Raw genomic sequence first — 14,740 nt, forward strand, 5'->3', positions numbered from 1 at the left:
TCAACGATTTCCCTGATGAAGTGATGCCGTACATCGATGTGCTTCGTTCTGGCGAGGTACATAGAATTAGCACACAATTTCAGTGCAGACTGATTGTCATTAAACAAAGTAATCCTATACTGTACCCCGTAAATTTCGAACAGAAACTTGCGTAGAAAGAGAGCCTCTTTACAAGCATCTGACAGACACATGTACTCACTCTCCGTGCTTGAAAGAGCGACTGTCTTTTGTCTCCTACTCTCCCATGAGATAGTAGAATTTCCGATTTTGAACACAAAACCGGTATAAGATCGGCGATCGATCTCATTTGACGCAAAATCAGCATCAGCATATGCGACGATGTCTAAACCTGACTTCTGAAAAGTTAAACAATGATTAAGCGTACCTTTCAGATAGCGAAGAACGCGTTTCGCCGCCTTCCAGTGAGTCTCGTCGTACGTGTCGTTGAACTGGCTGAGTGAGCTGACAGCATGCGCAATATCTGGTCGCGTACATACCGCTATGTACATTAGACATCCTATCAGGCCTCTGTAGTCGTGCGTACAATCTTTCTTTGTAGATTTCACGAGCTTCAGACCTGTTTCCATAGGTGTTCGTGCAGGTTTGCAGTCCGACATATGAAATCGTTCTAGCACCTTCTTAATATAGCTTGACTGGTCTAGAGTAATCTCGTCATTCTGTCTGCAAAGCCTCATTCCAAGAATGTGATGAGCTGGCCCTAAGTCTTTGATTTCAAAGGCCTTCTTTAATTCTTCTTTGATTCCAGCCGTATCTCGGCAATCAGCTGAAGAAAACAACATTATGTCATCAACATAGAGCGCAATTATAATAATGGATTTCCCGCTCGACTTGTCATAAACACAAGGTTCGGAAGATAAACGTTTGAACTTCATTTTGTTTGTCAAAACGCCATTTATTTTCTCATACCAAGACTTCGAAGCTTGCTTCAGTCCGTATATGGCCTTATTCAACTTGTAAACTTTATCTTCTTGGCCCTTAATCTTATAGCCTTCTGGCTGCTCCATAAAAACGGTTTCTTTTAAATCTCCATTCAAAAACGCCGTTTTTACATCAAGATGCTCGATATTCATGTTATGTTCCGTTGCTAAAGCTAGTAACGTACGTATAGTGGAATATCTTACTACAGGAGAAAACGTTTCCTCGTAATCAATACCGTATTTCTGGGTATAACCTTTTGCAATAAGGCGCGCTTTGTATCTCAGTATTTCCCCATCGAGGCCAAGCTTTCTTTTAAAGATCCACTTGCATTTGACAGGCCGTTGCTTCGCATCGCGGTCAGTCAGAGTCCAACACTTGTTATCGATGAAGGATTTATACTCTTCTGCCATCGCGGCTTTCCACTTACTCGCATCCGGGCCACTCAGTGCCTCGCGAACTGTTTGAGGGTCCCCGTTGTCACTGCAAACAGTGTTTGCTATATTAGCAGACTCAAACTCACTCGTTCCATCCGTAGAGTTTTCCAAGTCTTCCAGTGTTGAATCTCCTGGGACATATGTCTCATCCGCAGGGTCATCTGGGGTCTCACTGCTGCTCTCAGAATCATCTGTTGTAATGACGCTGTTATCTTGAGCGTTTTCATCAGATATTTCTGCGGGCTCTTGGGGTAAAACGGGTAAAGCGGGTTGCATCTGAGTATTATCAGTGACAGTTACATTGTTCGTCAAACTAATCTGAGTGTAACGTGAACTGTCATACTCATCTGATGAAGTGTCATTCCAAAAAGCATGTTCTAGAAAAATCACGTTTCTAGCTTTTATGACAGTCTTCGGGTTCTCCGGATCTATCAGTCTGTAACCTTTTGTGTCGTCACAGTATCCGGCAAAAATATACTTCTTACTTTTGGGATCCAGTTTGTCCCGTTTGTGCTGAAGGGCATAAGCTTGACAGCCAAAAATGCGCAGGTAGCTAAGATTCTCCTTTTTACCTGTCCACTTTTCTTCTGGTGTACTGCCCATCACAGCCTTAGTCGGAGAGCGATTCTTAAGGTAGACGGCGGTGTTAACCGCTTCTGCCCAGAATTCCTTCTTCAAGCCTGCTTCCTGAAGCATGCACCTGGCTTTCTCCGTAACGCTTCTTATCGCGCGCTCCGCGACTCCGTTCTGAGCTGATGACCTTGGAACCGTGGTCTGATGTCGAATTCCATGCGCCTTCAGGAACTTCTGAAATTTAGAATTGACATATTCACCACCATTGTCACTACGAAGAACTTTTATTTTCTTATTGGTTTGGTTTTCCACGAGAGCTTTGAATTCTTTAAACATCTCAAAAAACTCATCCTTCCGCCTAAGAAAATAAACAAATGTTTTTCTTGACAAGTCATCAATGAACAACAGGAAATATCTTTTCCCACCTATGGACGGACACGGTAGTGGTCCCATGACGTCACTGTGAACTAACCCAAGGATTTCCTTAGCCCTGGTCTCAGATTTCTTCGGAAATGGCAACTTAGTCTGTTTACCTAAAATACAGGAAACACACGACTCAAAATTATTGTTGTCATAAGAAATACCAGTGACCATACCTTTTCTCAGTAACTCCATACTGCGGGCGTTCAGATGAGATAGACGTCGATGCCAAACTTGTTGTGTTGACTGGCTTCCAGTAGCAGGGATCTGTGGCGCTTGCTTCACGCTCACGGCAGCAGTCGGCACCGCTACGCTGTCACCTGTACCCAAAGACAAAGACATAGCCTGCGAAGATGGCTCGCTACACACAGCAGAAAGAGTTTCGATGGCATCGAGTTGATAAATACCATCCCTTAAAGTAGCTGTAGCTAAAACCTGCCCTTTGTCTAAAACTTTACACACGCCAGAACGAAACACAATTTCGTAACCTTTCCTATCCATAGCACTAACAGATAATAAATTTGCAGACAATTTAGGTACTAAGTATACATTACTTATAGATCTCACACTATTGTCCTTTAACAAAGCTTGAGCAGTTCCTTTCCCAGCTGTCAATAAGGCTTCACCATTCGCGATGTATACCTTCTTTGGTTTATCAGTAGTAAAATCTGATAAAAAACTGCGATCGTTGCAGAAATGCTGTGCCGCACCACTGTCGACGTACCAAACGTCACGGTTGGCTCCTGCGGCCAATGCAGTAAGCATCGTCTGGCTTTTCATGCCACTCTTCTTGCCGTCAGAGTTTTCTGGACAATCCTTCTTGGTATGTCCACTCTTTTTGCATCTGAAGCATTTAATTGAGTTGCGTGCTTTCCGAGTTGCAAAAGCCGTAGCATCTTCACTTTTCTCATTGCGTCTTGAATTTTCTAGAAGCAATTTGGCTTTGACATTTTCGCTTGACAGTGACGTGTTCGAATTTTCTAGAGCCATTATCAACGGGTCGTAATCGCTTGTCAAGCCACTGAGTAAAATCACGGCCACGAAGTCATCTTCCAATGCCTTCCCGATGTCGCTCAGCTGTTGCGATATATCCATGACCTTGTTGACGTAAACCTCCATGCTACCACATTCGCTCAGTTTGATGGCGAACAGTGTGCGTAGCAGTCCGAGCCGTCGTGACAAGCCTCGGTCCTCGTATGCCTTTTGCAGGTTTCTCCACGCTTCGCGAGCCGTCTTGGCATTTCTAATTTGTGGAAACACACAAGGCTGTACGTTTAAGGCGATTTTCGCGAGCGCCTTCTCCTGCTTCTTCGCGTCTTCATTTTTATTTTCAGGCGTGCTTATACACTCCCAAAGATCATCGTGGATAAGCACCATCCGCATCATAAACTTCCAAGATGAATAATTCTGTATTCCAGACAGTTTTTCGATGAAACCATTCTGACTGGCAGATGCCATCTTTTGTTTTTGTTGCGAAAATTTTTGAAAATAATTTGATGAAATTTCACGCGAACACTTCGGAAAATTATTACTATCGTAGCAAATTTACTGCATGATCTGCTACCAAGTTGGAAATATCCGTGGACACAGTAAATAAAATACTAGATAGTTTTCCAATATATATTTGTGCCGACCGCACAGGCAAACGAACTGAACCAAACTGACATGTTTACATTGTGTGACATTGTCTAGAAGACGATTCTATTCAACCAGTAGAGTTTATAATGGTGCACATACGAACTTCATAGTTAATAAACTTACGTAGGTTCTAACAATATTTTCCACTTTGCGTTTCATTGTTGTAATTCATATTTTAAAAACAGTCCGACACATATTATTTCATTGTTATTCAGGTTCTCAAATTTCGTTCCGTTTAAATAAGTTTTGAAGGAGGAAACAGTCGAGAGCGGAACCTCGATTTCAAATATTTTTTCGCAATTTATATTTCGCTTTTAACTGAGTTGTTCTTATGGACATATTTTTTTGATAAATCTAGTTAATAACACTAGTATATTTAACTGCAACACCCAAATTGAAAGGGTGGCTCCTTTGCATTTTAGCATTTTCATCATTAAACAAAACTGGAGTAATAAGGAAAACTCATAGAAGGAAACTCGCAACGAATAAGGTTTCGAGTAATTAGCCGAGATGTTGCTAATTGGGTTCGGTGGGTAATGTAATATATTTATATGCGATGCCCGGATGTATTGCGAAACAAACATGCAATACCAACAGGTATACCTAATCCATTTCAAATACGAAGGCCCGATAGTACTTTAAAACAAAAAGCCAATACAAATACATAAAAAAAAAACATTTATTCAGCAAATAGGTTACAGGGGCAATATTACATTTAATTACATAGAAATAAATAAATAAAAATAAATAAATATTGGGGACATCTTACACAGATCAACTAAGCCCCAAACTAAGCAAAGCTTGTACTATGGGTGCTAAGCGACGATATACATACTTAAATAGATAAATACATACTTATATGTATAGAAATGGTCCAGTCCTGTCTCTACTAACATCTTTTATGGCGCACCGGTCGCAGACGGTTGTTGGAGATAACGGAAGGGTAAAGTCGATCGAAATGACGAATACGATGGGAGTACCTCAAGGTTCGTGTTTGTCAAATACCCTCTTCAGCCTGTTACTCAACGATCTGCCGAGTGTCATACACGAAGCGGAAATATACATGTATGCTGACGACGTAGCCGCCGTAGTTACTGCGCCAACAGCTCACGAGCTCGAGCAGAGATTAAATTCAGTGGTCCTACAACTAGAGAGGTGGTTCAAAGTAAATGGATTGGTGCTAAACAAGGAAAAAACGATGTTTCTCGTATTCCAACTGAATGGTAAGGCAGCGCCACCACTCCAGGTCACTGCTGGCCAGCAACATGTGCTGCAGATGGCCCTTACAACAAAGCTTTTAGGCTTTAATATCGATAGTGGCCTAAAGTGGGATCACCACATTGAAGAGCTCTGCTCCAAATTGGGACGGGCATGTTTCGCGCTCCGTCGTCTGGCAAGCACAGCATCCCGAGATGTGGTGTTGTCGTGCTACTATGCGACTGTCCACAGTCTCCTCACCTATGGCGTGGAACTGTGGGCACGAGCCGCCGATGCTGGGCGAGCTTTCAGAATGCAGAAGAGGGCGGTTCGCGCCATTGCCGGTGTGCCCGACGACGTGTCGTGCAGAGAGTTATTTAAGGAATCTCTTCACACACAACCACTTGGGTACTTTCAGTCGACGTGGCGTGAACCCAGCCCATGAGCTGCGAAGCAACAAACTCGCCCACCTACTCGTCACCCCCGCACACAATCTGCGCAAATCCGAACGGTCGGTGTATATTGTCGGCCCGTCAGTATACAACAAACTGCCAGACGAAGTAAAAAAAGATGCGGCTTCCGCGGCGACCTTTAAATCTAAATTAAGGAAGTGGCTTCTCAGCCATGTTTTTTATTCGATAGACGAGTTGCTAGAGCTCCCTGACATATAATATTAAGTAATTAAGATATATTTATAGTTTTGTAATTAATTGTCATTCAATGTGTACAATGCTCATGACATGTAACCTGGTGTTATTAATAAACTATCTGTATCTGTATCTGTATCTGAAAACATCCATGACTCAGGAACAAATATCTGTGCTCATCACACAAATAAATGCCCTTACCGGGATTCGAACCCAGGACCGACTGAGCCAGACCGGTCGTCAAGTAAGATAAGTATTAACACTGAAAATATTAATTCTAAGTAAAGTAGGTATAAACTGATATAGTGTTTGTCTTATAATGTTTGCCTTTTGTTATCTAATTAGCATAGTGGAATAAGGGAAGAGTTGTAATTAAGTACATCAGTAAATGCGGGTTATTTGTATAGGCATAGTTAAGTGACATCTAGCGACAATCACGCGTCAATAGCGTGAATTATCAGTACCACTACTCGATACTAGGTGGCAACTGTGTCTCGTCTGCCAAAAATTTTATATTAGAACAGTTTACAACTTATATTACAAGCAGAAGGAATTAAAAACGGAATACTGATTAATACTATTGTAATATTAGCTAAAAATTGGTGAGTATTAGACTTTTCGTTCGTCGCGACATCTATTGACAAGTAGCAGTACTGATAATTTACGCTAGTTGACGCGTGATTGTCGCTAGATGTCACTTAACTATGCCTATACAAATAACCCGCATTTACTGATGTATGGAGTTATGGCCAAGAAGGCTTGTTCTGGGTACTCAGACAACGATATACATATATCTGTGGAACAAATATCTGTGCTCATCACACAAATAAATGCCCTTACCGGGATTCGAATCGAACCCGGGACCGCGGCGTTTCAGGCAGGGTCACTACCAACTTCGCCAGACCGGTCGCCAAAATGCAACTTTCTCATCAATTTTTGAAGAATTAAAGCACCTTTACCAGTTGGTACTGTGAACAAAAGAAATACCTACCACAGTAAGTTAAGCCAATAAATAGACTCAAAATAATCTTCTATTAAGTAAGTCGAATTATGAACACAAGTAAACTAACAACCTATCTCAAAGGATTTTTTCTAATCTTGTGTTCGTCTTAAGGCCATGCATCGATAAATATTAGGATTTTAGATTCACTGTAGGCCTAGCACATGATGGCCGCGGGAGTATGTCGCCGCGAGATAGACTACCCGTCCTTATGTCATTAATACAGTTAGAAGAAGACGTGGCATCTATCTCGCGGCGACATACTCCCGCGGCCATCATGTGCTAGGCCTACTGGTGTGCTTAGCCCCGGAAACCTAGAGATCTAATTTTTGGATATGTATATCTTGACTATATGATTGAAATTTTTGTACAAGTCGAAACACGAAAGCTTACAATTTTCTCGATAGAAATCTAACCCAAAGAGAGGTCTTAATTTTTCGTTTAACTAACATTGTGAGAAAAATATGCAACTTTAATCAGCCTAACCTACTTTAAAGTGAAGGTTTCCAAATTATCTAGTCTCTCGTAGAAGGAAATATTTTTTATTATCGTATATACAAAGATTTATCATCATTTACGATATCATGAATTCAACAGAAAACGGCCATTTTATGCGGTTTCGTTTCTCTTTCTTTCATACGTCAATAGTATACTCGCGTCCCTTTTGTCAAAAATGTCAGACGGCCGGCGGGCCCTGAGGAGGCAAGACCTATGTCAAATCGCGCAGCGTTTTTGACAATTTATTATTACGAAAATTTGGACGTAGTTTAGATAAAAGGATCCATTCTCAAAAAAATGACATTGAAATTAACGACTTTTCGTATTGACAGAAAGTTTAAATTCTATTGTCAATTTTTGTGTGTTCGGTCCTTTGACCTTAAACTACGTCCATTTTGTGTATTTATTATGTATACGCATGTGTGCGTATTGCCAAAGCTACGTCAAACTCTATACTCTTTGAGTTACAAGATGCTATGAAATTTCGACACGAACGATAATGTGTCCGTGGCCCTGTGGTACCAGCCATCAGCTAAATTTGCTAACTTCTAGGTGCCTTTTTTCCATTTTATTTCGAAATTTCTACTTTTTGTTTTTTTTTTTCTTTCTTATTATACCAAATAAATTATAAAATAAAGAATTTAATATTGATTCATCTTCAAAAGAAGAAAACCTTTTCTGAGGGAGCCTAACCTAATTGTCTACAATGTTGTTTTATATGTATATTGTACATAATTTACACAATTATAAGTGAAATAAAATAAAACAAAAATAAAAAATACATTCATTGAAAAATAAGAATAGATATTGCAATAAAAAAAAATTACAATGTTTAAGTTGGTTGGCCACGCAACGGGATTTGAACCCACAACTCTGGAGTGAAATCCTTACGTATACATATTGGACTGGACTGGTCCTGCCGGCCTGCTAAAGCTGATGTCCCTTGTTCGAATCCCGCCAAGGGTATTTATTAGTGTGACGAGTACTTACAGATATTTATTTGGCTCATTTTCTCATTTCATCATCTCCAAGGGCATTTACATAAACGACTCATGGTTTTATAGGTACTGATAAGTTGGATGTGTTTCAGTACAATTTTAAAATGTTAAATCTGCCGTTTCGGCTTGGCTATTAAAACATAAGTAGTTATGTCGTTCCCTGCTATAATTCTTTGATATTTTATACTTAGTACGTACTTCGCTGTCAAACAACCTGTATGGTCTGTGCAGTGATCTTTCTGTTCTGCGGTTGTCTGTGATTAAAATTCGTTGACGTTAGTATGTCAAAATATTTTATGTAGCGTATGCTAAAAATACAAAAGATAAAAAAACAACGGTATAATAAAGGAAAAAGACAGACTCCAGGTACATGGTTATTTTTTAAATACATCCAGCAGCAGGGCAGGCAGGGTCCAAGGTGACCGACCTACGCGCCGTGTACAGAAGTACCGCCTTCTGCATCTGACCTCTAGCGAGTCGCTCACTTTTGGTTATGAGATCGTTCGCCGAAACGACGGTCAGGACAATGATCGTCGAATCAACCAAGTATCTCGACCATTTTCGAGAACTGGCGCAGGTAAGTACCTACTTTTAGCACGGTACTTCGCGCTTCGCGGTCTACAAGACTGTATGGAAAAGACAAGCTGCTGGTGAATCCTGGCTACGATGTGATGTCTGTGCAAGTACTCCCCGTTAGCAGGAATACGACAACCGAAAATGATGTGCCCGAGTCATCGAGATAGTGGCATGTACGACAAACGTTATTATTATTATGTATATAGAAGCTCAAGCTTAATCCAGAACAGTAAAATAAACCTAAGCACTGGCTTTCTCCTTTTTAGGGTTTCATACCGTGTGTTTTCACATCATCCGATCCGATATTTACCAAAAACGAATTTAGAAAAATGTAAATTAATAATTTTGATATTCAATAAAATTCCTAATACAATCAAATTAGAACCTGGAAATGAATTATTTAAAAGCAAATATAAGAAATTACTAATTCATAAATAATGATAATATTATAGTTTGGATAGGATACAATAATCTTATAGAATATTAAATTAATTGTACTTATTCAATGTACAACTAGGGAACAAATAAAATTATTTTATTGAATATTTTTCAATTTGTTCTTACGACGGCGGGCACCCTGGTCTAGTGGTGAAGACGTTAGCCGCGTAATCTGAAGACCCGGGTTCGATTCCCGGCTCGGCCACCAGTGGGCCTTGTCGTTTTTTCTTTCGTGTATGATATCTATTTTAAATTTATAATTTATTCAATGTAGTCAAATGAAATCATTAAATTAATTGTTATTATATAATAATACCTAAAGTTTAGTTTTTAGTCTAGTTTTAAGTTTATGTTGCATGCCCTTCCAGGGTGTCATGGCCTTACTTGTTAACCGCCGCCTCAAATCTCTCAAGGAAGGACGGTTCTCAATTCGTCTGTATGTTTTTTAACCTCCGACGCAAAAACGACGGGGTGTTATAAGTTTGACGTGTCTGTCTGTCTATCTGTCTGTTTGTCTGTCTGTGTGTGTGTCTGTCTGTGGCATCGTAGCTCCCGAAAAGATGAACCGATTTCAATTTAGTTTTTTTTTATTTGAAAGCTGTGTTAGTCAGGAGTGTTCTTAGCCATGTTTCATGAAAATCGGTCCACTAGGTCGCGGTCGGGGGTTTTTCAAAATTTTAATTTTGTGGTTAGGTTAGTTTTATATTTTTTTTTATGTTTGTTCCACGATATCTCCGTCGTTACTGGACCGACATTGAATTTTTTTTTGTTTGAATATATATTCATACACATTGGTCCCATGTTTCTCAGGACCCAGTTCTGATGATGAAATCCTGGAGATTTCGAATGAACTCCTCAAATCTGAAAGGCACGCATATGGTGATTTTTGTGTTTTTTAAGGAACAGCATGTATTTACATACGGAACAGTGCCATTTGGTGCAGTGGAACTGCTGATGATGGTGAGAACGGAACTCCTCAAATCTGAACGGCACGCTTATAGTGATTTTGGTATTTTTATAAGAACAGCATGCCCTTACGTCCAGAACAGTGACATTTAGTGCAGTGGAACTCCTGATGATGGTCTGAATGGAACTCCTCAAATCTGAACGGCACGCTTATAGTGACTGGTATTTTTATAAGAACAGCATGCACTTACGTCCAGAATAGTGACATTTGGTGCAGTGGAACTGCTGATGATGGTCAGAACCGAACTCCTCAAATCTGAACGGCACACTTAAAGTGACTTTGGTATTTTGATTAGAACAGCATGCATTTAAGTTCAGAACAGTAACATTTATTTAGTTATGTTTGTTAAGCATATTGAGTTTTCAAGTCAAATTTTGTCAAGCTTCGATTTCTTATAATCGGATTCATGAGGAATTGAGGAAAGTCCTCAAACCTTAACGGTATACGTATATTGATTTTTGTTGCCATCGAATAATTAAAGCATTAAAATCAGTTACAAAAAATACCTACACATTTCTACATAATCCAACATTCGCAAGTAGCTTTCATCAGAACTTGTTTTCTTAAAAATTATACCTTATTATGTAACATCTTAATTTTACTGTACATGACTACAACAAATAAATGAAATAAATGAAATGAAACTTTTCAACGACGAATTTAACGAGTTAAGTTTTTTAAGCACTTTGAGGTTTCAAGTCAGATTTTGATCATGCTGGATTTTTAATGATGGTATCCATGAGAGAGAACTCCTCAAATTTGAACGACACACTTGTAGTGACTTTTGTATTATGACTAAAATCTTTAATGTTTTGGATTATGACTCAAGGACTTACATTTGACGAAGTGAAACTGCTGATGATGTTCAGAAAGGATTTCCTCAAAAACGCATTGCTCATGTTAAGAGATTGATGAAAGAACTGCTGATGATGATCCGATCAGGAACCCTTCAGTCACACATAGCTCATGTTAGGGGATTTGCTCATTTATGCCTGGCTCGTGTAGTGTTATATAAATCCGGATGTATGGCTTGGTCCGTGTTATCAAGGTCCGGGTACCCAAGTTACCCGTATGTCTGGATTCACGGATTCAAAATATAGTCCAGTTTGCTTTCTACGTACAGTTTAATGGATGTGTTTTTAATTATATAACAGTAAGGAATGTAAATCAATCTGTAAAGGACGGCTTCGGTACCTCGGCAGCTTAGTAGAACGGGTACTTTTGGTGACTTTTGACAGAGAAGGTCTTGGTAATCACAACTATCTAGGAGGCAAATGTTAAACGCTTTTCTGTAGTGTTATATAAATCCGGATGTATGGCTTGGTCCGTGTTATCAAGGTCCGGGTACCCAAGTTACCCGTATGTCTGGATTCACGGATTCAAAATATAGTCCAGTTTGCTTTCTACGTACAGTTTAATGGATGTGTTTTTAATTATATAACAGTAAGGAATGTAAATCAATCTGTAAAGGACGGCTTCGGTACCTCGGCAGCTTAGTAGAACGGGTACTTTTGGTGACTTTTGACAGAGAAGGTCTTGGTAATCACAACTATCTAGGAGGCAAATGTTAATTCGTTTTCATACTTTGATTTGATAATCCGGTAATTTTTTTTTTAATGGTTCAGGTATTCCGAAATACAATATTCATTTAGTCTTTTAATATACACATAGTTATAAGCTTTATGAGTTTATAGTTTTAAGCACACAACAGCAGCACAAGCATGGAGTAGAAGAAGCTCATGTGTTAAGGAATGGTACTTACGTGGTAGCTTTTACATGTGATTAGAAGACTGTAATCAGGTCCAACTAAATAGGTCCGTCCTTGCCACTAAAAAGCGCCGTGATATCATCGGATAGTGACGGATGAGAGTGTTTTGAAAAATGCAATAGAAAACGTAGGGACTTGAATATCGACCTGTGGTATACTGATGTATGTGATATCTGTGTATTCCTGAACCATTACCACTTTTTTTTAATTGTTTAGGTGTATAAACGACCAATTATGTACCTACTCCAATTTTTTCTATTTTCTTCTATATAGGAATAGGAATCGAAGATGGTATGATGGGAATGGAAATGGGATGCGTCTGTTTCTACATGATGACGTGTAACCATCATCATAAATATAATATTTCATAGCATGAGGAGTATACGATAAGGCATAATATCGCTTCTGGTATTTGATAGGTACTACTTAAGGGGATTGATCATCACTAAAGCAGACTGGTATAGTGAAGTTAGAGAGTTACTTCAGCCAATATACCTATAAAGGAGGTCCTCTTCGACAGTACTAGGAAACCCTAGGCTTGGTTCATTCCTTGGCCAAAGAATTTAGCGAGTAATATTGATGTAATAGGCATACTCGACTACTCGTACTTCCAGCGGGAATTCATTTTGGTGTATTTTTAAGTTAGTCTTTATTTATTGTGTAAGTTTTTATTTCAGATACCGAATTTTATACAAATAATGTATAATATTTAGTTCATTATATCTAGTGCTCGACATGCTAAACAGTCATATAGGTACAAACTAAGCGTAGGTATGTAAGTCTGTATTATGATTATTTCATTTATTAATTTCCACTAATTTTAAGCCACTATTAATAAAACTGAACAGAGTAGTCCCCCTAGGTTAAGCTAGATTTAGTTAGGTTTTAATTGTTTAATTTTTTATTTCTATCCATCATATTGAAAAAGATTTTACCTCTGTAAATTAAAAAACCTATACAAAAATTGTATATTTGGTTATCAATTTAACCAAATAATAGCAATATTTTTAATCTTTAGTATAAAAATATTAAAAATAACTCTGCTAAAAAACCTTAGTTTACTCGTATTACATAAAAAACAGTTTTGTTTTATATTAAATCAGTTTCGTTTTATCACCTGTTTTTATAGCTTCAGGTTTTTTTTATCGATGACATAAAACTTGTCAGTAAGTAAATAAGTTAGTCTGAAATTTTAATGAATTGGGCAATAAAGTTTACATAAAATAATATTTAAAAACATACATACAATCAGCCTGTATCCCATAAAGGGGTAGGCAAATCACCTGCAAAACTACTACAACTACTCTTGTTTCTATGACAGTCTTGGCAAATAAGGGGTTGAAAGGAAACGAAACTCTGACAAACTGTAGAATAAAATAATCACGTTGATTTACCTTGTACGTTAGTTTGAGCTAGCCAGTGCGTTTAGGTTTAATTTACAGTTCTAAATTAATGTTGACTAACTTGAGCTTGGCATAAAATAATAAATAAAATTAATACCATTCTGATGGATTGGACTTGACTTAGGGGATTCTAATGTCATCAGAGCATCCTAGCTGTCAAAAGTGATGAAGATAATTATGTTAGTAACTAAATCTGTTTACAGCTTCAACAACGGACATTTTTTCAATAAGAAGGTACCTAATACCTAGGTTTTTTGTACTATGTTTATGAGACAACATACGTATGATCTGAAATAAGTTCTGGTAACAATAAGCAGTCATAATTATTAATTCAGTATTAATTTGTGCCTCAATCCTGTGTTCTAGAAATTATCGTCCTGTCATGTCGAATCCCTCGACGATTGCAAGCCCTATTTTTGTTGTTACCGTTATTTTGACTTTTAAATGAGCAAAAAATTGGGACAAAGCCTCTCTCTTTCAGTTCGAACAAAGAGATTTTTTATGTTCACCGGTTTACCTGATTTGACATCTTTGTTTTAAAAACGTAATTTTACTACCTACTAAAAAATTTTAAACTTTCAGTTACATGTCAACAATCAGGAAAAGGTTTCGCTTTCACCGTGGCTGCAGAAAGAGGAGCCGCCGGACTACCCGAGTCGTGTTGAAGATCACCACCTTCTGAGTGAGAATAACTGAGAGAGATAGAGATTCTCTCAAGACATATGAATATTATACACGATGTTTTCCTAATTTCGTTAATTTTAAGGATACATTCCTATTACTCTTAAGCTTATAAAATAATTTACTTGGCACCCGAGCTTGCATACGATTTTAATTAGATTGCAGACCATTGAGGTCAATTCGACTCCTGCAATTTAAAATCATCAAAAAAATAAATTTGCATATAGCATAACCTGTATTCTTCATCTCCTTAAATACATACCTACAAAATAATACAACATAACTACCAATTTGTTTATTTCACTCAATCACATCCTTATTTGGTTGTTTGGAATAGTTTGTATAGCACATGATAACCGCGGAAGTATGTCGCCGCGAGATAGATGACACGTCTTCTTCTAACTGTATTAATGACATAAGGACGGGTAGTCTATCTCGCGGCGATATACTCTCGCGGCAATCATGCGCTAACCCTGCAGGTACTTTATATCTCTAACGATTAAATCGTTATTCTTTATTTTAAAAATGACTGTATATTGATTCACGGTGTCCTCATTGAGTAA

General features: G+C 38.4%; 2 protein-coding genes across 2 annotated transcripts in view; both read left to right on the forward strand.

Annotated features, from left to right (window-relative positions):
- Positions 1 to 14,740, forward strand: part of LOC125233818 (serine/threonine-protein phosphatase 6 regulatory ankyrin repeat subunit B-like) — a 150,327-nt gene that overhangs the window by 34,662 nt on the left and 100,925 nt on the right. The gene's annotated exons all lie outside the window — the stretch shown is intronic.
- LOC125233817 lies at positions 4,963 to 5,646 on the forward strand. Its single transcript, XM_048139947.1, has one exon. It carries the CDS (start codon positions 4,963 to 4,965, stop codon positions 5,644 to 5,646), a length of 684 nt encoding a protein of 227 aa, XP_047995904.1.

This window comes from Leguminivora glycinivorella, chromosome 15, assembly GCF_023078275.1.
Source record: "Leguminivora glycinivorella isolate SPB_JAAS2020 chromosome 15, LegGlyc_1.1, whole genome shotgun sequence".
Classification (NCBI taxonomy): Eukaryota; Metazoa; Arthropoda; class Insecta; order Lepidoptera; family Tortricidae; genus Leguminivora; species Leguminivora glycinivorella.

Coding starts and splice junctions, on each gene's coding strand:
- LOC125233817 (XM_048139947.1), top strand. CDS start 4,963: ATGACGAATACGATGGGAGTACCTCAAGGTTCGTGTTTGTCAAATACC.